The 22,732-nt window shown below is 43.4% G+C and overlaps 1 protein-coding gene across 2 annotated transcripts in view; it reads right to left on the reverse strand.

Annotated features, from left to right (window-relative positions):
• Window positions 1–22,732, reverse strand: part of LOC121557022 (spondin-1-like) — a 157,769-nt gene that overhangs the window by 102,968 nt on the left and 32,069 nt on the right. For both annotated transcript variants that reach the window (XM_041870913.2, XM_041870912.2), the window contains exon 6: window positions 16,216–16,364. In XM_041870913.2, the coding sequence (XP_041726847.1) occupies window positions 16,216–16,364 (149 nt within the window). The remainder of the gene's footprint in view (window positions 1–16,215; window positions 16,365–22,732) is intronic.

Genomic DNA, 22,732 nt, shown 5'->3' on the forward strand with positions numbered 1-22,732 from the left:
TCCTGTACTTTTGTTTCACAGAGAGTAAAGCTTTCAGAGGCTATTATGACATTAAAAACCCCTAGAGTCGATTGAAGGCTTCCGCATCTGAGGTGGAAAGTGGCAGAGCTACAGCGCTGTTTGGCAGACGAGGAGACATCCCGAAAATCGGTCTTCTCGCGAAAACGTCTGTATCATCCAAACTGTGTGGGCTACAAACTAATATGACCCCACTATGGTATTCTCTGTTTTGTTCTAAGACCCCCACAGGTTTCCCAGGGCTCGTCTGAAGGTAACCTGGTACCGGTTAAAAAAACTATTGGAAATATGGAAGTAGTTTTGTGCCCCTCAAAAAAGAGAGTTAAGTATATGTCAAATGTATATATAAAATTACTGAGCTTTCTTAAATCTCCTAGATACAGTATAGGACAGACACTTCAAAACATTATTCCTTATGATACATTTTGTAACTGTCTTTTTTGCCATTCATGAATGTGTTTTAATGGGCTATAGTAGTAAAGGACAATTTTTTTATATATATATTCCAAATTCCAAATCAAACAGCTAAATGATCATTCTTAAAACAATTATATATGTCAGCTTAGTAGAACGAACGGCTCTGTTTGAACGGTTCTTTTAGTTGAACGGAACCGAATCACATCGGTGAGAGCATTCATTTGGCTCCCTAATTTGCATACTGGTAGACTACTTCTGCTTTTTGTTGATTATCTGCAGATAAATTATGAAAATATTAAATGAAGATGTTGAATCCTCACTGCAGGAACAATAGGTAGTGGATAGAGAGCCTCATTCTGGTCCAAAATATGACAAAATAAAACAGATTGAAGGTTTAAAAGCTAATGTCATAATACTTACGCTATATGGTATTATGAAGGTTACTGATATAGAACTACTGATTTGATGTTTAACACCTGCTTCATTCTTCAATCGTATCTGTAGGTCTATTCATGGACGCCTAACTTTGTATAAAAGTGGGGGTGCACAATCTGGCGGGGGTCTTGGGTCCTCCCCCTGAAAACTATTGCATTTTAAAAACCATTTTCCTGCAATTCTATATTGTTTCTCAACAGGGAATCCATGTTTACTCAAACTAAATTGAAAGAGTAGATTTAGTTTCTGCCACAATAAATTAAATTGAAAAGGTAGACTAGACTTGTTTTTCTGACTAGATTACAAATCTAACGCCTTCGCTCAAAGTCCCACCCACAGTGAAAGATTGACAGGTCTGAATCCGTACCAACTCTGTGACTCACAAACATCCTGCCCTCTTCCCTTACAATCCCACCCACAGTGATTGATTGACAGGCCAAACTGTTAAAGCGGTTAAACTGAAGATAAACTGACAGGCCAAACTGAAGCATAGTTCCCGCTCAGCCCAGTCAAAACTGTTCGCTGCTCTGGCACCCCAATGGTGGAACAAGCTCCCTCACGACGCCAGGAGAGCGGAGTCACTCACCACCTTCCGGAGACATTTGAAACCCCACCTCTTTAAGGAATACCTGGGATAGGATAAAGTAATCCTTATACCCCCCCCCCCAAAAAAAAAAAAAAAATAATAAAATAAAATAAATAATTGTAAAGTGGTTATCCCACTGGCTATTGGGTGAATGCACCAATTTGTAAGTCGCTCTGGATAAGAGCGTCTGCTAAATGACGTAAATGTAAATGTTAAAGGGATAGTTGACTGAAATCACAAAATGACATGTTGGTTTCCTTACCCTAAGTGTCCACAGCAGCAGAGCCAATAACATACATAATTTGAAGAACAGACATCGTGGCAATTCATATCTTGCAGTAAAACCTTAAATATGGGCCTAGACAATATCCAAAACAACTAACACACTGAATTCATACATGTTCAGTCATTTTAATTGTAGTCATGTCTTTCTACTTAATACCACAACTAATTTTACCAATCTTAGAGGTAAAGTCGTTAAAGTATTCAATAATTTAGCTGTGTATTTTGGTTGGAATTAAAACATCAGAATGTACCAGGGGACACCAAAATAGAGCTAGTTCAGCATTTTTTTCTGCAGAAAGGAACTCTCTGGCTAGCTACTTTTTCTGTTTGGCTGGCTACTCCATGTACTTACGAAAAACACAGCGCGCGCGCACACACACACACACAACCTAATCTCTTTCATGGCAGGAAGAGTAAAAGCTTGAGTCTACACTCCCTTAATAAAGATAATACTTAAAAAAATAAACTTACTCTCCCACTCACCTGCTCTCTCAAACTGACCTGCTGTCTCAAACTGACCTGCTTTCTCCCACTCACTTTCTCTCACCTGTATGTCTTCCAGTTCAAATATCCTGATCCTCTCCCACACACAGGTGGTAGCTAGTCTCTTTAATTGAGGCTCCAATTCCGTTATAATTATGCAGGCTGATTGATACTCTAGCATGATGAACAGCTGGAGAGAATAGGGCCACATTAGTAGGATCTGTGACTTACTAAAATGCCCAGACCAATCATACTCCTAGAAATCTTATCCTGAGTAGAAGACCATCTCCTCTATCTCCTCCAACTCATGTTGTACCATCCCTCATTGGTCCAGCCTGTGGCATCTGCAGCTGTCTGCTCTGTAGTTTCACATAATTCTGCATTCTGTGGGCGTCTGTAAGCTACTGTGCAGTAATGAAACGCACCCATACTGTTAGAGGAAATGGAAGATTTCACAATGCGTTCGAGAAACATCGGAGTCCCTTCGCCACGTTTCCACCGCTCATCGGTGGAGGGAGAGTATTCTCATCACATTGTCATTAGTGCCACACTGAGCCTTTGTAATGGCTGACCGCACACACAAATCACCTCAGTGTATGTGTGTATGGTGGTGTGTGAGGAGGGGGGCAGCAATGTCTTCAGTTACGAACACTACATAATACCAAGTTTCCAGATAATCAGATTTGCAATTGGATAATGAAATGTAAAGACACGTATTGTGTGGGGACCAAAGAGGTCATGTGAAGAAAATGTTCTCATTCGGTACATTAAGAACACAAGCAGGAACATATCATGTGGAGAGACACACACACACACACACACACACACACACACACACACACACACACACACACACACACACACACACACACCGTTACAGATGTATTCTGGTTCTGTGGTCTGTCAAGAGGTGCAGCTATTCAACAAACCTCCTCACACATTGCCCTTTCCTACCTTCACCCGTCCATTAAAATGCAATAATTCTTAATGGAGCAACAATGGTGACCCTTGGAATTTATTTAACAGATCATTTAAATGTGATTAAGTGGCCCTGTGTCATGTCTGACTCAATATGGTGGAGCAGGGGTGCTGAGAGAGTGTGGGCGAGGGCTCTGTTTGAGGAGGCTCTTACATGCAATCATATTTTCATTACCAAGATGGCGTAGCAGTGCGGTTGTGGTTTTATTCTGTGTCCTAGTGTAAATATCCAGTTTCTTGTTTTTTTTGGTCTATTTTGTATATATTTCTCAATTTTACTTTTCATTCTTTAACTAAATATACTTTCCTGCAACCCGCCTCACCCAACGTGGAAAGGATTCTATTATTTATTTATAACTTTCATCAAGAACCTTAAGCTGAAACTAGTCTAGCTGCAACTGAATGGCTACTTGCTATTAGTCACCGTTAGCGTCTTCACCATTGTCCGTGGCCTACACTATCCACCAGCCAGCTCTAGCTCTAGCCTGGACAATTCGTCGGCCAGTCTGCACAGCGTGCTATCGACCCAGAGCATATCAGACTTTCTGCCGGAATCACTGGACCCTAGCGCCGGATCACCGCAACCAGCTAGCTGCAACCTGTTGTTGGCTAATTACCATTGCCCCATAGCAAGCACCAGTTATCCTTGAGCTAGCCTCAGGCCCATCTCCCGGCTATCTACCTCTCTGTCAACCGGACGGGACCTCCTAGTGTTGACACTGAGCCCCGCCGATCCAACACGACTGGTTTGCCGACGAAATCGTCTGATGTGGTTTCAACAGGCTTCCCGTTGCGACGACCACGAAGATCCATCTGCTAGCCCCGGCCCGCTAGCACACGCAAACTACAACTGTGCTTCCTGCTAGCTGTGCTGAAGCACCAATTTGAACTGCTCTCTGACTCACATATTGCTGTTCACTGGACCTTATGATCACTCAGCTGCACAGCTGATGCCTGCTGGACTGTTCCTTTACACGGTACCCTGTCCTGTTTATTCTGTTTAGCCTCAGCCCAAACTTTATCGCTATTACCAGTTGTTGTCTTAGCTCTCTCTAATAACACCTGTGATTGCTTTATGCCTCTCTCCCATGTCAATATGCCTTGCCTATTGCTGTTTGGGTTAGTTCTTATTATACAATTTCACTGTAGAACCCCAAGTCCCTCTCAAACTGCCTCAAATAGTTCCTTTGTTCCACCCCCCATACACGCCGAGACCGGCTCAATCGGTGCCTCCAGTGATGCTATCTCTTTCATTGTTACCCAACGCTTAGGTTTACCTCAACTGTACTCATATCCTTCCATATCCTTTTCTGTACATAATGCCCTGAATCTTTTCTACAACGCCCGGAAATCTGCCCCCTTTATTCTCTGTACCCAACGCACTAGAAGACCAGTTCTTAAAGCCTTTAGTCATATCCTTATTCTACTCCTCCTCTGTTCCTCTGGTGATGTAGAGGCTAACCCAGGCCCTGCAGCCCCCAGTATCACTCCTACTCCCCAGGATATATCATTTGTTGACTTCTGTAACCGTAAAAGCCTTGGTTTTCTGCACGTAAATATCAGAAGCTTCCTTCCTAAGTTTGAGTTATTCACTGCGTTAGCACACTCCGCCAACCCTGATGTTCTAGCAGTGTCTGAATCCTGGCTTAAGAAGGCCACCAAAAATTCTGAAATTTCCATCCCCAACTATAATATTTTCCGTCTAGATAGAACTGCCAAAGGGGGTGGAGTTGCAATCTACTGTAGAGATAGCCTGCAGAGCTCTATCATACCATCCAGGTCTGTGCCCAAACAGTTTGAGCTTCTACTTCTAAAAATCCACCTTTCCAGAAATAAATCTCTAACTGTTGCCGCTTGCTACAGACCCCCCTCAGCCCCCAGCTGTGCCCTGGACACCATATGTGAATTGATTGCCCCCCATCTATCCTCAGAGTTCGTACTGCTTGGTGACCTAAATTGGGATATGCTTAACACCCCGGCCATCCTACAATCTAAACTAGATGCCCTCAATCTCACACAAATTATCAACGAACCTACCAGGTACAACCCTAAATCCGTAAACATGGGTACCCTCATAGATATCATCCTGACAAACTTACCCTCTAAATACACCTCCGCTGTCTTCAACCAGGATCTCAGCGATCACTGCCTTATTGCCTGCGTCCGTAACGGGTCCGCGGTCAAACGACCACCCCTCATCACTGTCAAATGCTCCCTAAAACACTTCAGCGAGCAGGCCTTCCTAATTGACCTGGCCCAGGTATCCTGGATGGATATAGATCTCATTCCGTCAGTAGAGGATGCCTGGTTGTTCTTTAAAAGTAATTTCCTCTCAGTCTTAAATAAACATGCCCCATTCAAAAAATACAGAACTAAGAACAGATATAGCCCCTGGTTCTCCTCAGACTTGACTGCCCTTGACCAGCACAAAAACATCCTGTGGCGTACTGCATTAGCATCAAATAGCGCCCGCAATATGCAACTTTTCAGGGAAGTTAGGAACCAATATACACAAGCAGTTAGGAAAGCAAAGGCTAACTTTTTCAAACAGAAATGTGCATCCTGTAGCACTAACTCCAAAAAGTTTTGGGACACTGTAAAGTTAATGGAGAATAAGAGCACTTCCTCCCAGCTGCCCACTGCACTGAGGCTAAGAAACACTATCACCACCGATAAATGTACAATAATCGAGAATTTCAACAAGCATTTTGCTACGGCTGGCCATGCTTTCCACCTGGCTACCACTACCCCGGCCACCAGCTCTGCACCCTCCGCTGCAACTTGCTCATGCATTCTTATTGGCAGACTAAATAGCCTTGGTTTCTCAAATGACTGCCTCGCCTGGTTCACCAACTACTTCTCAGATAGAGTTCAATGTGTCAAATCGGAGGGCCTGTTGTCTGGACCTATGGCAGTCTCTATGGGGGTGCCACAGGGTTCAATTCTTGGGCCGACTCTTTTCTCTGTGTATATCAATGATGTCGCTCTTGCTGCTGGTGACTCTCAGATCCACCTCTACGCAGACGATACCATTCTGTATACATCTGGCCCTTCATTGGACACTGTGTTAACAAACCTCCAAACGAGCTTCAATGCCATACAACACTCCTTCAGTAGCCTCCAACTGCTCTTAAACACTAGTAAAACTAAATGCATGCTTTTCAACCGAACGCTGCTTGCACCCACCCACCCGACTAGAATCACTACTCTCGACGGGTCTGACCTAGAGTATGTGGACAACTACAAATACCTAGGTGTCTGGTTAGACTGTAAACGCTCCTTCCAGACTCACATTAAGAATCTCCAATCCAAAGTTAAATCTAGAATCGGTTTCCTATTTCGCAACAAAGCCTCCTTCACTCATGCTGCCAAACATGCCCTCGTAAAACTGACTATCCTACCGATCCTTGACTTCGGCGATGTCATTTACAAAATAGCCTCCAACACACTACTCAGCAAATTGGATGTAGTCTATCACAGTGCCATCCGTTTTGTCTCCAAAGCCCCATATACTACCCACCACTGTGACCTGTACGCTCTTGTTGGCTGGTCCTCACAACATATTTGTCGCCAAACCCACTGGCTCCAGGCCATCTATAAATCACTGCTAGGCAAATCCCCGCCTTATCTTAGCTCATTGGTCACCATAGCAACACCCACCCGTAGTATGCGCTCCAGCAGGTATATCTCACTGGTCATCCCCAAAGCCAACACCTCCTTTGGCCGCCATTCCTTCCAGTTCTCTGATGCCAATGACTGGAACAAATTGCAAAAATCTCTGAAGCTGGAGACACTTATCTCCCTCACTAACTTTAAGCATCAGTTGTCAGAGCACCTTACCGATCACTGCACCTGTACACAGCCCATCTGAAATTAGCCCGCCCAACTACCTCATCCCTATATTGTTATTTATTTTGCTCATTTGTACCCCAGTATCTCTATTTGCACATCATCTCTTGCACATCTATCATTCCAGTGTTAATACTAATTGTAATTATTTTGCACTATAGCCTATTTATTGCCTTCCCTCCATAACTTGCTACATTTGCACACACTGTTAATATATTTTGTTGTATTTTTGACTTTATGTTTTGTTTTACCCCATATGTAACTCTGTGTTGTTGTTTTTATCGCACTGCTTTGCTTTATCTTGGCCAGGTCGCAGTTGTAAATGAGAACTTGTTCTCAACTGGCTTACCTGGTTAAATAAAGATTAAATAAAAAAAATATAAAAAAAATGAACATGGGAGAGATTGTAACGAGTGCGCTAGGCAGAAGCATCCGGCTGGCTCGCTGTAAAACATGCAGGCTGTGTGGGATGGACAATTTGAATCCAGCCAAGCTTGGTTATCATACAGTGGCTTGCGAAAGTATTCACCCCCCTTGTTCCTATTTTGTTGCCTTACAACCTGGAATTAAAATAGTTTTTTGGGGGTTTTGTATCATTTGATTTACCCAACAACACTTTGAAAATGCAAAATAACTATTCAACCCCCCAAAGTCACCAAAGAAGGTGAACCTCCGTCCCAGTCTGAAATCTCTGGACAACTGAAACAGGTTTCCCTCAAGAACTTCCCTGTATTTAGCGCCATCCATCATTCCTTCAATTCTGACCAGTTTCACAGTCCCTGCCGATGAAAAACATCCCCACAGCATGATGCTGCCACCACCATGCTTCACTGTGGGGATGGTGTTCTCGGGGTGATGAGAGGTGTGGGTTTGCGCCAGACATAGCATTTTCCTTGATGCCAAAGAAGCTACATTTTAGTCCCATATGACCAGAGTACCGTCTTCCATATGTTTGAGGAGTCTCCCACATGCCTTTTGGCGAACACCAAACGTGTTTGCTCATTTTTTCCTTTAGGCAATGGCTTTTTTCTGCCCACTCTTCCGTAAAGCCCAGCTCTGTGGAGTGTACGGCTTTAAGTGGTCCTATGGACAGATACTCCAATCTCCGCTGTGGAGCTTTGCAGCTCCTTCAGGGTTATCTTTGGCCCATTCTGTGTTTGTAATGCACGATGTATGACTGATGAGTGTTTCCTATTGGTTCATACAGAGAGATGACCAATCGATATGGGTTTCACTTTTGTATGCAGACTGGAAACTTGTTGTTCAGTTCCCAGGAGAGAGGCATCGTCGGTAAAGAGCGCACGGCGTACATCAAAAGGAACCCTACGTGGAGAGACAGGGTTAGACAGATGACAGATGGCACAGTACATCTCGGTCCCGGCAGTAAAAGGAAGACATCATGCACAGCATTGTGCTGACTTGAGGAGGGAGAGATGGGTTGCGTTTTTGTGTATTTACGAATCTGTGTGCGTGTGTGTGTGCGTGTGTGTGCATGTGCATGCGTGCATGTGTGAATGCACATGCGTTGAGTTGTGTGTGTATACAGTATGTGAATGTGCATACTCAAAGCCTGCTTGGCTTGCCAAATGAAACTTTGTATGAACATTGAGATCAGTGCACCCCTTGGCTCGTGTTGAGCTTGCCTATGAATATCAATTTCTGCGTTCTATGAATATCAATTTATAACTGCCTTCATCGCTACATTGCTAGCCCCAACACCCCACCTGACACAAAAGCAAAGCGCCTTTTTGTTTGTGTCAGCATTTATACCAAGGAGTGCTTTCTTGCTCCGCTGCTCAAAAACAGAGCAGCTCCTTCATCCCAGAGGCTAACTTTCCCTCAAGGACAAGGAGAGACTTTGTGTGTGTTCACTGAGACATATTAAAAGGGAACACAGTGAATTCAGGCAACAGCAAAGCAGCCCGGGGCAATGGAGTCGTCAACTCCTAGTTAACACAGCATATACAGTGCCTTGCAAAAGTATTCATCCTCTTTGGCGTTATTCCTATTTTGTTGCATTAAAACCTGTAATTTAAATTGATTTTTATTTGGATTTCATGTAATGGACATACACAAAATAGTCGAAATTGGTGAAGTGAAATTTATAAAAAATTTATAACGGAAAAGTGGTGCATGCATATGTATTCACCCCCTTTGCTATGAAGCCCCTAAATAAGATCTGGTGCAACCAATTACCTTCAGAAATCACATAATTAGTGTCACATGATCTGTCACATGATCTCAGTATATACACACCTGTTCTGAAAGGCCCCAGAGTCTGCAACACCACTAAGCAAGGGGCACCACCAAGCAAGCGGCACCATGAAGACCAAGGAGCTCTCCAAACAGGTCAGGAACAAAGTTGTGGAGAAGTACAGATCAGGGGTGGGTTATAAAAAAATATCAGAAACTTTGAACATCCCACGGAGCACCATTAAATACATCATTAAAAAATGGAAAGAATATGGCACAACAACAAACCTGCCAAGAGAGGGCCGCCCACCAAAACTTACGGACCAGGCAAGGAGGGCATTATTCAGAAAGGCAACAAAGAGACCAAAGATAACCCTGAAGGAGCAGCAAAGCTCCACAGCGGAGATTGGACTTTCTGTCCATAGGACCACTTTAAGCCGTACACTCCACAGAGCTGGGCTTTACGGAAGAGTGCTCATCTTCTCCACAGCACACAAACACACACACACTAATAACACACACACACACACACTCTTTCAGCCATGTTCTTCCAACCTGTTTTACAAGGCAGTTGGTAATCATAGTTGGCAATCAGTTGGTAATCACCATGCTGCTATGTTTTGAACCAGCCAATCTGACTCTTCATCTATCCACTAGTGCAGTGGTGTTCAAACTTGAGGAGACCTCTTTTTTTTTTTTTCGGATTTCTCGCGACCCCGCCCCAAATATGAAGGCACAACCTTAAAAATACAATTAGAAAAATTGGTAAATGTAGATTTTTACATTAACAAATAACCTTTGGCAGTACGTCCAACCAACCTCTGAACCGCAGACCACGTGTAACCAAGCCAGCCCAGAACCTCCACATCCGGCTTCTTCACCTGCGGGATCGTCTGAGACCATCCACCCGGACAGCTGATGAAACTGAGGAGTATGTCTGTCTGTAATAAAGCCCTTTTGTGGGGAAAAACTCATTCTGATTGGCTGGACCTGTCTCCCCAGTGGGTGGGCCTGGCTCCCAAGTGGGTGGGCCTATGGCTGTACCCCTGCACAGGCATGTGAAATCCATAGATTAGGGCCTAATGAATTCATTTCAATTGACTGATTTCCTTATTTGAACTGCAACTCAGTAAAATCATTGAAATTGTTGCATGTTGCGTTTTGTTCAGTGTAGTAAGACAATAAACTAACCATAATGAGGCTATATACAAGTCAATGTGCATGAGTACGAGGTAGTTGAGGTAATTTTGGTAATTTAGGGGTAAAAGTGTCTAGGCAATCAGGATAGATAATTAACACAGTAGCAGCAGTGTATGTGAAGAGCGTGAAAGAATGTGAACATTTGTCTATGTGTGTGTGTGTGTGTGTGTGTCGTCAATATGCGTGTGTATATGTGTTTTGTGTGTGTGTGAGTGAATGTAGTGTGTGTGTGGTGTCCATATGCCTGTGAGTGTGTGAGCGTATGTAGTGTGTGTGTATATGTGTGTGTTGGAGTGTCAGTGTAGTATGTGTGAGTGTGTGCATAGAGCCAGTGCAAGAGAGTCAGTGTAAATAGTCCAGGTAGCCATTTGATTAACTGTTCAGCAGTATTATGGCTGTTCAGGAGCCTTTTGGTCCCAGACTTGGCGCTCCGGTACCACTTGCCATGCAGGAGCAGAGAGAACAGTCTATGATTTGGAGTCTTTGACAATTGTTAGTGCTTTCCTCTGACACCGCCTCGTATAGAGGTCCTGGATGGCAGGGAGCTCGGCCCCAGTGATGTACTGGGCCGTACGCACTACCCTCTGTAGCGCCTTGCAATCGTATGCCAAGCAGTTGCCATACCAAGTAGTGATGCAACCAGTCATGATGCTCTCAATGGTGTATCTGTATAACATTTTGAGGATCTGAGGGCCCATGTAAAATCTTTTCAGCCTCCTGAGGGGGAAGAGGCGTTGTCGTACCCTCTTCACGACTGTGTTGGTGTGTTTGGACCATCGTAGGTCTTTAGAGATGTGGTCACGAGGAACTTGAAGCTCTCGACCCGCTCCACTACAGCCCCGTCGATGTGAATGAGGGCATGTTTCCTGTAGTCCACGATCAGCTCCTTTGTCTTGCTGACGTTGAGGGAGAGGTTGTTGTCCTGGCATCACACTATCAGGTATCTGACCTCCTCCCTATAGGCTGTCTCATCATCGTCGGTGATCAGTTCTTAATGATGTTGTTGGAGTCGTGCACAGCCACACAGTTGTGGGTGAACAGGGAGTACAGGAGGGGACTAAGCACGCACCCTGCAGGGCTCCAGTGTTGAGGGTCAGCATGGTGGATGTGTTGTTGCCTAGCCTCACCACCTGGGGGCGGCCCGTCAGGAAGTCCAGGATCGAGTTGTAGAGGGAGGTGTTCAGTACCAGGGTCCTTATCTTAGTGATGAGCTTGGAGGGCACTATGGTGTTGAATGCTGCGCTGTAGTCAATGAACAGCATTCTCACGTAGGTGTTCCTTTTGTCCAGGTGGGAAAGGTCAATGTCGAGTACAATCTATAGTGGGTCCAGGGTGTCTTGGATGATGGTGTTGATGTGAGCCATGACCAGCCTTTCAAAGCATTTCATGGCTACAGATGTGAGTGCTACAGGGCGATAGTCATTTAGACAGGTTACCTTGGCATTCTCGGGCACAAGGACTATGGTGGTCTGCTTTAAACATAGGTATTACAGACTGGGTCAGGAAGGTTGAAAATGTCAATGAAGACACTTGCCAGCCGGTCAGTGCATGTATTACAGTCCTGCATTAAGGCCTGCAGTGTGAACAAAGCTTAACTGGCGGCCATTATCACCATGGGATCTGGTGACAGCCAATCATATTTACTTTTCTCAGCGATCTCGACTGAACACCACAGGCTACATAAATCGCATTGCTCTCTCCTCTGCCATGTAGAGTACTGTGCAATATTCCATGTAAGATTTTCACACCTCCTTCGGGAGAAGGTAATGGTTTGATCCTGTTGCTTTCTACCTGGTTTAAATTGAGGTCTGTTCAGTGGGTGGGGGGGATTGGATCGTTGATAGATTAATTTGTATTTTAAAAATAATGACTAAAGGATTTCACCCCAAATACAGTATAAATGTGTGAACGGTGTTAGAGTTATAATGTAGTGTCAACCCACTAACAGAGGGGGAGGAGTTAGAAACTGCTGAGAAAGCATTCCAGGGTGAAGGGGACTGAGAAGCTGTTTAAAGGTGGGCGGAGCAAAGTGCCTTTGTGTGTCAGGGGGTATAAAGGCTGTGTATGTATTTTTTGGCGCCAGAGCTCTCCATGATTAAAAATACAGATCATTCTTGCTGGTTGCGGACCTTTGTTTAATTCATGATTAAACCAGAGAATTTACACCCTCTGGGAATTATTCAGAGCATTACGTTTGATTAATTAGAGATATAAATTCTCGTAACAATCGTTTACCACCCCCCACTGGGAGAATATGCTACAGAGAGCTACCTAGAATAGCAATGTAAGCCTACTGTAATAGCTAACACAAGTGGGTGAATAGAACTATCAACCATTTTTATGTCATAAATTATCTTGTCACTCAAAAGTACTGTAACTACTCTGCACTGTAGGGTTGACACCAACCATGCTTTGCGTCCGTCTCTCCATAAATCCTCTATTTGCTCTAATCGTTTGGATACGGTCCAGGAGGACTGATACAGATACTATAGCAGACAGTATTGAGGTTAATACAGCCTTGTGGATAGGTGGTGGTGATGACGCACAGAGCCCAGCTCTCACAGTGTGCTCTCATTATGTGCTGTGACTCCAGGTCTTCAATATTACCCTACAATAATAAATACACTATGGGCCCATCTGCTACAAACTACCACAGGCTATTTAAAGAATGACAGAGAGAGAGCGACAGCGAGAGAGAGACACAGAGACAGAGAGAGATTTTGTACAGGAAGAAAAGAAGAGAGACAGAGAGAGATATTGTACAGAAAGAGGAGAGAGAGAGAGAGAGAGAGAGAGAGAGAGAGAGAGAGAGAGAGAGAGAGAGAGAGAGAGAGAGAGAGAGAGAGAGAGAGAGAGAGAGAGAGAGAGAGAGAGAGAGAGAGAGAGAGATTGTACAGAAAGAGGAGAAGGAGAGAGAGGGGAAAGGTTTGGAGAAGAGAGCGGGAGAGAGATACAGTGGGGAAAATAAGTATTTAGTCAGCCACCAATTGTGCAAGTTCTCCCACTTAAAAAGATGAGAGAGGCCTGTAATTTTCATCATAGGTACACATCAACTATGACAGACAAAATGAGAAAGAAAATTCATTGTAGGATTTTCTATGAATTTATTTGAAAATTATGGTGGAAAATAAGTATTTGGTCAATAACAAAAGTTTCTCAATACTTTGTTATATACCCTTTGTTGGCAATGACACAGGTCAAACGTTTTCTGTAAGTCTTCACAAGGTTTTCACACACTGTTGCTGGTATTTTGGCCCATTCCTCCATGCAGATCTCCTCTAGAGCAGTGATGTTTTGGGGCTGTCGCTGGGCAACACGGACTTTCAACTCCCTCCAAAGATTTTCTATGGGGTTGAGATCTGGAGACTGGCTAGGCCACTCCAGGACCTTGAAATGCTTCTTACGAAGCCACTCCTTCGTTGCCCGGGCGGTGTGTTTGGGATCATTGTCATGCTGAAAGACCCAGCCACGTTTCATCTTCAATGCCCTTGCTGATGGAAGGAGGTTTTCACTCAAAATCTCACGATACATGGCCCCATTCATTCTTTCCTTTACACGGATCAGTCGTCCTGGTCCCTTTGCAGAAAAACTGCCCCAAAGCATGATGTTTCCACCCCCATGCTTCACAGTAGGTATGGTGTTCTTTGGATGCAACTCAGCATTCTTTGTCCTCCAAACACGACGAGTTGAGTTTTTACCAAAAAGTTATATTTTGGTTTCATCTGACCATATGACATTCTCCCAATCCTCTTCTGGATCATCCAAATGCACTCTAGCAAACTTCAGACGGGCCTGGACATGTACTGGCTTAAGCAGGGGGACACGTATGGCACTGCAGGATTTGAGTCCCTGGCGGCGTAGTGTGTTACTGATGGTAGGCTTTGTTACTTTGGTCCCAGCTCTCTGCAGGTCATTCACTAGGTCCCCCCGTGTGGTTCTGGGATTTTTGCTCACCGTTCTTGTGATCATTTTGACCCCAACAGGGTGAGATCTTGCGTGGAGCCCCGGATTGAGGGAGATTATCAGTGGTCTTGTATGTCTTCCATTTCCTAATAATTGCTCCCACAGTTGATTTCTTCAAACCAAGCTGCTTACATATTGCAGATGCAGTCTTCCCAGCCTGGTGCAGGTCTACAATTTTGTTTCTGGTGTCCTTTGACAGCTCTTTGGTCTTGGCCATAGTGGAGTTTGGAGTGTGACTGTTTGAGGTTGTGGACAGGTGTCTTTTATACTGATAACAAGTTCAAACAGGTGCCATTAATACAGGTAACAAGTGGAGGACAGATGAGCCTCTTAAAGAAGAAGTTACAGGTCTGTGAGAGCCAGAAATCTTGCTTGTTTGTAGGTGACCAAATACTTATTTTCCACCATAATTAGCAAATAAATTCATTAAAAATCCTACAATGTGGTTTTCTGTCATAGTTGACGTGTACCTATGATGAAAATTACAGGCCTCTCTCATCTTTTTAAGTGGGAGAACTTGCACAATTGGTGGCTGACTAAATACTTTTTTCCCCACTGTAGATACTGAACACGCACAACAATCATAATATACACTGCTGTACCTGACTGATACCCAGCCCTATACATATCTACCTCCATCACTCCAGTATCTGCACATTGTAAATAGGTAGTGGAACGACATGCGAAGATATTGAAATATGGTGTGAAACTGAAACAGAGGAAGATTTTTACTAGAGGTAAAACTGCTAAACAATATTTTCATATTTAATATTTATTGAACAAGAGAGGCGCCAGAGCTCTCATACCTACCAACATGAATGTATCTATTAACCTTGCATGAATGTGAATTTCCTAGGATTTGAGGTAATCATCTTTTGCAAGGGACACAGACCATTTAGCTGACCATTAAACAAAATTTGCATTGATACTTAGAGTACAGATGTTTGTCTCTCATTTAGGTAATCGCTTGTGGAAATCATTATGCAAAAAGTATTGAATGCTTCACCACACTTTGGAAAACATTCCATGTTCCAATTCCATGGCTTTATACTGTAAATACCAAGCAGACACTATCTACTGTGAATATCCAAAGGACGTAGATAATGCAACAGTGTCCACCATGCATTTCACAGCTGTGAAGTATAAAACCACATAAAGGGGCAGGTTGAGAGACTTACTGTATGTATTTAATTACAGTACTCTGTAGCTCAAGGATCGATCAGAATGCGTAGCTCAAGGATCGATCAGAATGCCTACTGAGATATGTAAACGCCATTACTTACTGTAGTGATATCACAGCCACCTGGATTATCCAGAGAGTAGAGCCACTGGCTGGCCCATATAGATATAATTACTAGAATGGGAAAAGCCCCTCAAACCATGGCAAGTTGAACAATGACTTGAATGGGGTTGGTGATTAAAATTATTTTTATGGGCTTGCCATCCTTGCCATCCCTAAAAGACTAATAGATCCTCCACTGCAGTAGCAATAGCACTACCAACATGTTTATAATGGATTCTCAAGCTCTCAACCACATTTGAACAACATTGCATCCCCACTCAGAATAAAAGCTCGTCAGGACTCCATGTGAAGACGCAGTGAAGCATAATTGGAGAGTGATCCGATCATCTTGGTCAGATAAAAAGTGACAAATGTAGGGGCCTTAACCCAACACCCAGCAACATCAGCAAGGGATGCAGATCTCTTGGCGTAACGGATAAGGTGTTGGCTTGTCAATCGCTGGACTCTCAAATGTGCTGCAATATCAATAGCAGGTGTATGTACATAAGGCCATGCCAAGTCTTACCTTCTGCCTGATCTCTTCCTCCATGGAGACAGGTGATCCCAGCTCGGCCACCTTCTTGATGCCCTCGCTGGCGTAGCCACCATACTCCCACAGCACATAGTTCTTAGAGTGGGACGCTCCGATGATGGCCGACCAGTGGTTAGCACGCCCTGGTGAGATTAAGAAACAAAACAACAACAGAATTATCATAATCTCTTACTATCCAGGAGGCAGGTTGGCCAAACATTTGTTCCAGTGAAAGGTTTGCACCTATTCCCATTCCGCAAGGCAAATTATATGTACAGTTGAAGTCGGAAGTGTACATACACCTTAGCCATTTTATTTTAAGAATGTGAAATGTCAGAGTAATAGTAGAGAGAATTATTTATTACAGCTTTTATTTCATCACATTCCCAGTGGGTCAGAAGTTTACATACACTCAATTAGTATTTGGTAGCATTGCCTTTAAATTGTTTATCTTGGGTCAAACATTTCGGGTAGCCTTCTACAAGCTTCCCACAATAAGTTGGGTGAATTTTGGCCCATTCCTCCTGACAGAGCTGGTGTAACTGAGTCAGGTTTGTAGGCCTCCTTGCTCATAAATGCTTTTTCAGTTCTGCCCACACATTTTCTATAGGATTGAGGTTAGGGCTTTGTGATGGCCACTCCAATACCTTGACTTTGTTGTCCTTAAGTTATTTTGCCACAACTTTGGAAGTATGCTTGGGGTCATTGTCCATTTGGAAGACCCATTTGCAACCAAGCTTCAACTTCCTGACTGATGTCTTGAGATGTTGCTTCAATATATCCACATAATTTTCCTTCCTCATGATGCCATCTATTTTGTGATGTGCACCAGTCCCTCCTGCAGCAAAGCAGCCCCACAGCATGATGCTGCCACCCCCGTGCTTCACGGTTGGGATGGTGTCCTTCGGCTTGCAATCTTCCCCCTTTTTCCTCCAAACATAACGATGGTCATTATGGCCAAACGGTTCTATTTTTGTTTAATCAGACCAGAGAACATTTCACCAAAAAGTACGATCTTTGTCCCCATGTGCAGTTGCAAACCGTAGTCTGGCTTTTTTATGGCGGTTTTGGAGCAGTGTCTTCTTCCTTGCTGAGCGGCATTTCAGGTTATGTCGATATAGGACTCGTTTTACTGTGGATATAGATACTTTTGTACCTGTTTCCTCCAGCATCTTTACAAGGTCCTTTGCTGTTGTTCTGGGATTGATTTGCACTTTTCACACCAAAGTATGTTCATCTCTAGGAGACAGAACACGTCTCCTTCCTGAGCGGTATGACAGCTGCATGGCCCATGGTGTTTATACTTGCGTACTATTGTTTGTACAGATGAACGTGGTGCCTTCAGGCGTTTGTAAATTGCTCCCAAGGATGAACCAGAACTATGGAGGTCTACAATTGTTTTTTTTCTGAGGTCTTGGCTGATTTCTTTCGATTTTCCCATGATGTCAAGCAACGAGGCACTGAGATTGAAGGTAGGCCTTGAAATACATCCACAGGTACACCTCTAATTGACTCAAATTATGTCAATTAGCCTATCAGAAGCTTCTAATGCCATGACATAATTTTCTGGAATTTTCCAAGCTGTTTAAAGGCACAGTCAACTTAGTGTATGTAAACTTCTGACCCACTGGAATTGTGATACAGTGAATTATAAGTGAAATAATCTGTCTGTAAACAATTGTTGGAATAATTACTTGTGTAATGCACAAAGTAGATGTCCTACCCGACTTGCCAAAACTATAGTTTGTTAACAAGAAATGTGTGGAGTGGTTAAAAAACGAGCTTTAATGACTCCAACCTAAGTGTATCTAAACTTCCGACTTCAACTGTATGTCATTGAAATGATACAACATGCAAATGTAGATATTCCAACAATAATCTTTTTTTATTTCTAAATCACCTTTGGTTATTCAGGTGAAATTTGTGGAGTGGTTGAAAAACTAGTTTTAATGACTCCAACCTAAGTGTATGTAAATTTCCGACTTCAACTGTATATAAGTAAAAGTTAATGGTATGTGTGAAAAAGTGTAATTAAGATGAATTTAAGGTTACGAAATGTTCTGTTTCTTATTCACTTTGAAAATTACAGATAATGATTCATATGGAAGTACTCTACATATCAGATCGTGACACAGTAATTATATTATTATATCACATATTTTTTTACATCAGTGGCTCAGTACCTAACTCTCAGTAAATCTCTGTAGACCTTTAGGCTCGATTGAAATGAACAGGTAGATCTTAACACGCTCCTACAGGTTACCACTACTAACGGGAGATTAAATGCAACTGCGGGCTAAACTAAGCTTCATTGCAATGAAAACCCACAAGGATAAACCATCAGATCAGTTGATCTCCGTTACCGTGTCAAGTGATTATGATACCAGTCTAGATTCTCTACTCCTGCCCCCAATGAAATATCGACCTATCAGTAGCATCGGAAAACTGTAAGGCTGATGAATGTAAAAATAAATACTTATTTGAGTATAAGAATATTAGGGTAGACCATCAACGTAGGTTTTCTATTCATACAACATGTCAGTTAAACAGTAGACAGTAGATTTGCAGTGGTAAACGAGGAAATACTTTATTTCAGTTGTACAGAATTATTGCCAAATAGATAAATTGCCGTTAGTCTGCTCATAAACTTGGACTAAGTTGTTCTGATGATAATACCAACCAGTGGGCGAAATAGTCTTGAAAAATGTTGGCTGCAATCAAGACTAAAAGATAACCTTGACATCTACGTTAGGGAGCGGTAAATCGCTGGCCAATGTTGGTTGCAATTGAGATCAGTTGTGCGGGTGACTTTAGCGTGTATTGATGGTTTAACGAGAGATAAAATGGCAATAATCTGGTGACTTTCAATGATTGCAATTGGCCCATACAGTCTATTGCAATGTTCAGTGAGAAACAATAATGATGTGTACAAGACTATAAACAAGCAGGAAAACTTATATCCGGAGCCTGCTTTTCTAGTTGCCGGCGATTTTAATTCTGCGTCATTAAGACACGCGATGCCCAACTTCCATCAACGAGTCTCCTTCGCCACTAGGGGCGATAAAGTCCTAGACCACTGTTCTACCCACAAGCAAGCATACAAGGCCCTGTCTCGTCCGCCATTCAGCAAATCAGATCATGACTCCATACACCTGCTTCCTGTTTACAAGCAGAAGCTCAAACAGGAAGTACCCATGACTCGCTCCATTGAGAAATGGTCACCAGAATCAGATACTATGCTACAGGACTGCTTTGCTAGCGCTGATTGGAATGTGTTTCGAGACTTCGCCGATAAAATCAACAAGCTAACCACCTCCGTCACCAGCTTCATTAGGAAATGCATCTGCGACTTTGTCCCCACAGTGAAGGTTCGCTGCTTCCCCAATCAAAAGCCCTGGATTAACACCAAGGTTGGTGCTAAACTAGAGGACAGGGCTACCTCAGACAGGGATATTGCAGAAAACCCTGAGGCTACAGCTGAGGACCGGAAAAAATATAAGAAATCCTGCTATGACCTCCGCAGAGTAATAAAATGAGCAAAAGGACAATATAGGAATATAGTGGAATCATATTACACAGGCTCCGACGCTCGACACATTTGGCAGGGGCTACAGTCCAGTACGGATTACAAAGGAAGACCCATGATCTGCCCAATGATCTGCCCAATGATGCCTCTCTACCAGACGAACTCCATGCATTTTATGCACGTTTTTTCAATAACAACATTGTGCCGGCTGTGAGTGCCGCCACCATCGCTCTCTTAGGCCGACGTTAGTAAGGTCTTTAATCAGCTCAACACCCACAAGGCCGCGGGGTCTGATGGTATTCTATGGCGCATTCTAAGAGCATGCGAAGAACAGCTGGCAGGCTGCTCTAGTAGCTGACCTCAGACATGTCTGGGATACCATCATTCCTGTTCCCAAGAACTCTAAGGCTTCATGCCACAATGACTACCGCCCTGCAGCACTAACATCTGTAATCATGAGGTGCTTTGAGAGACTGGTTATGGCACACATCGACTCCATCATCCCAGACACCCTAGACCCAGCTTCAAATGCCTCAGTGTCTAAATCACTAAGGACTTAAAATGGTCCACACACACCTCAGGAGGTTGAAAATGTTTGGCATGGGCCCTCAACTCCTCAAAAAGTTATACAGCTGTACCATTGAGAGCATCTTGACTGGCTCCATCACTGCTAGGTATGGCAATAGCACCGCCCGCGAGCGCATGGCACTACAGATGGTGATGCGGACAGCCCAGTACATCATCGGGGCCGAGCTCCCTGCCATCCAGGACCTCTATATCAGGCAGTGTGAAAGGAAGGCCTGGAAAATGGTTAAAGACTCCTGTCAGTCAAGCCATAAACTGTTCTCTCTGCTTCCGTACGGCAAGCGGTACCGGTGCATCAAGTCTGACACCAACAGGCTCCTGAACAGCTTCTATCCCCAAGCCATAAGACTGCTAAATAGCTAGCTAAATAGCTAACTAAATGGCTACACTGACTATCTGAGTTGACCCTTGTGTTATATTTTATTTTTGCACACTCACAGCGCCCTCCCTACACACTCACGCGCACTGACACTCCAACACACACACAAACACTCACTTTATCATTTGCTCACAAACACATAATATGCACATACAGTGGGGAAAAAAAGTATTTAGTCAGCCACCAATTGTGCAAGTTCTCCCACTTAAAAATATGAGAATTTATTAGCAGATTATGGTTGAAAATAAGTATTTGGTCAATAACAAAAGTTTCTCAATACTTTGTTATATACCCTTTGTTGGCAATGACACAGGTCAAACGTTTTCTGTAAGTCTTCACAACACTGTTGCTGGTATTTTGGCCCATTCCTCCATGCAGATCTCCTCTAGAGTAGTGATGTTTTGGGGCTGTCGCTGGGCAACACAGACTTTCAACTCCCTCCAAAGATTTTCTATGGGGTTGAGATCTGGAGACTGGTTAGGCCACTCCAGGACCTTGAAATGCTTCTTACGAAGCCACTCCTTTGTTGCCCGGGCGGTGTGTTTGGGATCATTGTCATGCTGAAAGACCCAGCCATGTTTCATCTTCAATGCCCTTGCTGATGGACGGAGGTTTTCACTAAAAATCTCACGATACATGGCCCCTTTCATTCTTTCCTTTACACGGATCAGTCGTCCTGGTCCCTTTGCAGAAAAACAGCCCCAAAGCATGATGTTTCCACCCTCATGCTTCACAGTAGGTATGGTGTTCCTTGGATGCAACTCAGCATTCTTTGTCCTCCAAACACGACGAGTTGAGTTTTTACCAAAAAGTTATATTTTGGTTTCATCTGACCATATGACAATCTCCCAATCCACTTCTGGATCATCCAAATGCACTCTAGCAAACTTCAGACGGGCCTGGACATGTACTGGCTTAAGCAGGGGGACACGTCTGGCACTGCAGGATTTGAGTCCCTGGCGGCGTAGTGTGTTACTGATGGTAGGCTTTGTTACTTTGGTCCCAGCTCTCTGCAGGTCATTCACTAGGTCCCCCCGTGTGGTTCTGGGATTTTTGCTCACCGTTCTTGTGATCATTTTGACCCCAACAGGGTGAGATCTTGCGTGGAGCCCCAGATTGAGGGAGATTATCAGTGGTCTTGTATGTCTTCCATTTCCTAATAATTTCTCCCACAGTTGATTTCTTCAAACCAAGCTGCTTACCTATTGCAGATTCAGTCTTCCCAGCCTGGTGCAGGTCTACAATTTTGTTTCTGGTGTCCTTTGACAGCTCTTTGGTCTTGGCCATAGTAGAGTTTGGAGTGTGACTGTTTGAGGTTGTGGACAGGTGTCTTTTATACTGATAACAAGTTCAAACAGGTGCCATTAATACAGGTAACAAGTGGAGGACAGATGAGCCCCTTAAAGAAGAAGTTACAGGTCTGTGAGAGCCAGAAATCTTGCTTGTTTGTAGGTGACCAAATACTTATTTTCCACCATAATTTGCAAATAAATTCATAAAAAATCCTACAATGTGGTTTTCTGTCATAGTTGACGTGTACCTATGATGAAAATTACAGGCCTCTCTCATCTTTTTAAGTGGGAGAACTTGCACAATTGGTGGCTGACTAAATACTTTTTTCCCCACTGTAGATGGAAAAAGGACAAGAAACAGAGGGAGTGGGAGAGAGTGCAAAAGACATGCGAAGACATTGAAATATGGTGTGAAACTGAAACAGAGGAAGATTTTTACTAGAGGTAAAACTGCTAAACAATATTTTCATATTTAATATTTATTGAACAAGAGAGGCGCCAGAGCTCGAGTGGAGGACAGAGGAGCCTCTTAAAGAAGAAGCTACAGGTCTGTGAGAGCCAGAAATCTTGCTTGTTTGTAGGTGACCAAATACTTATTTTCCACCATAATTTGCAAATAAATTCATTAAAAATCCTACAATGTGATTTTCTGATTTTTTTTCTCACTTTGTCTGTCATAGTTGACGTGTACCTATGATGAAAATTACAGGCCTCTCTCATCTTTTTAAG

The sequence above is a fragment of the Coregonus clupeaformis genome, unplaced genomic scaffold (assembly GCF_020615455.1).
Source record: "Coregonus clupeaformis isolate EN_2021a unplaced genomic scaffold, ASM2061545v1 scaf0132, whole genome shotgun sequence".
Lineage (NCBI taxonomy): Eukaryota > Metazoa > Chordata > Actinopteri > Salmoniformes > Salmonidae > Coregonus > Coregonus clupeaformis.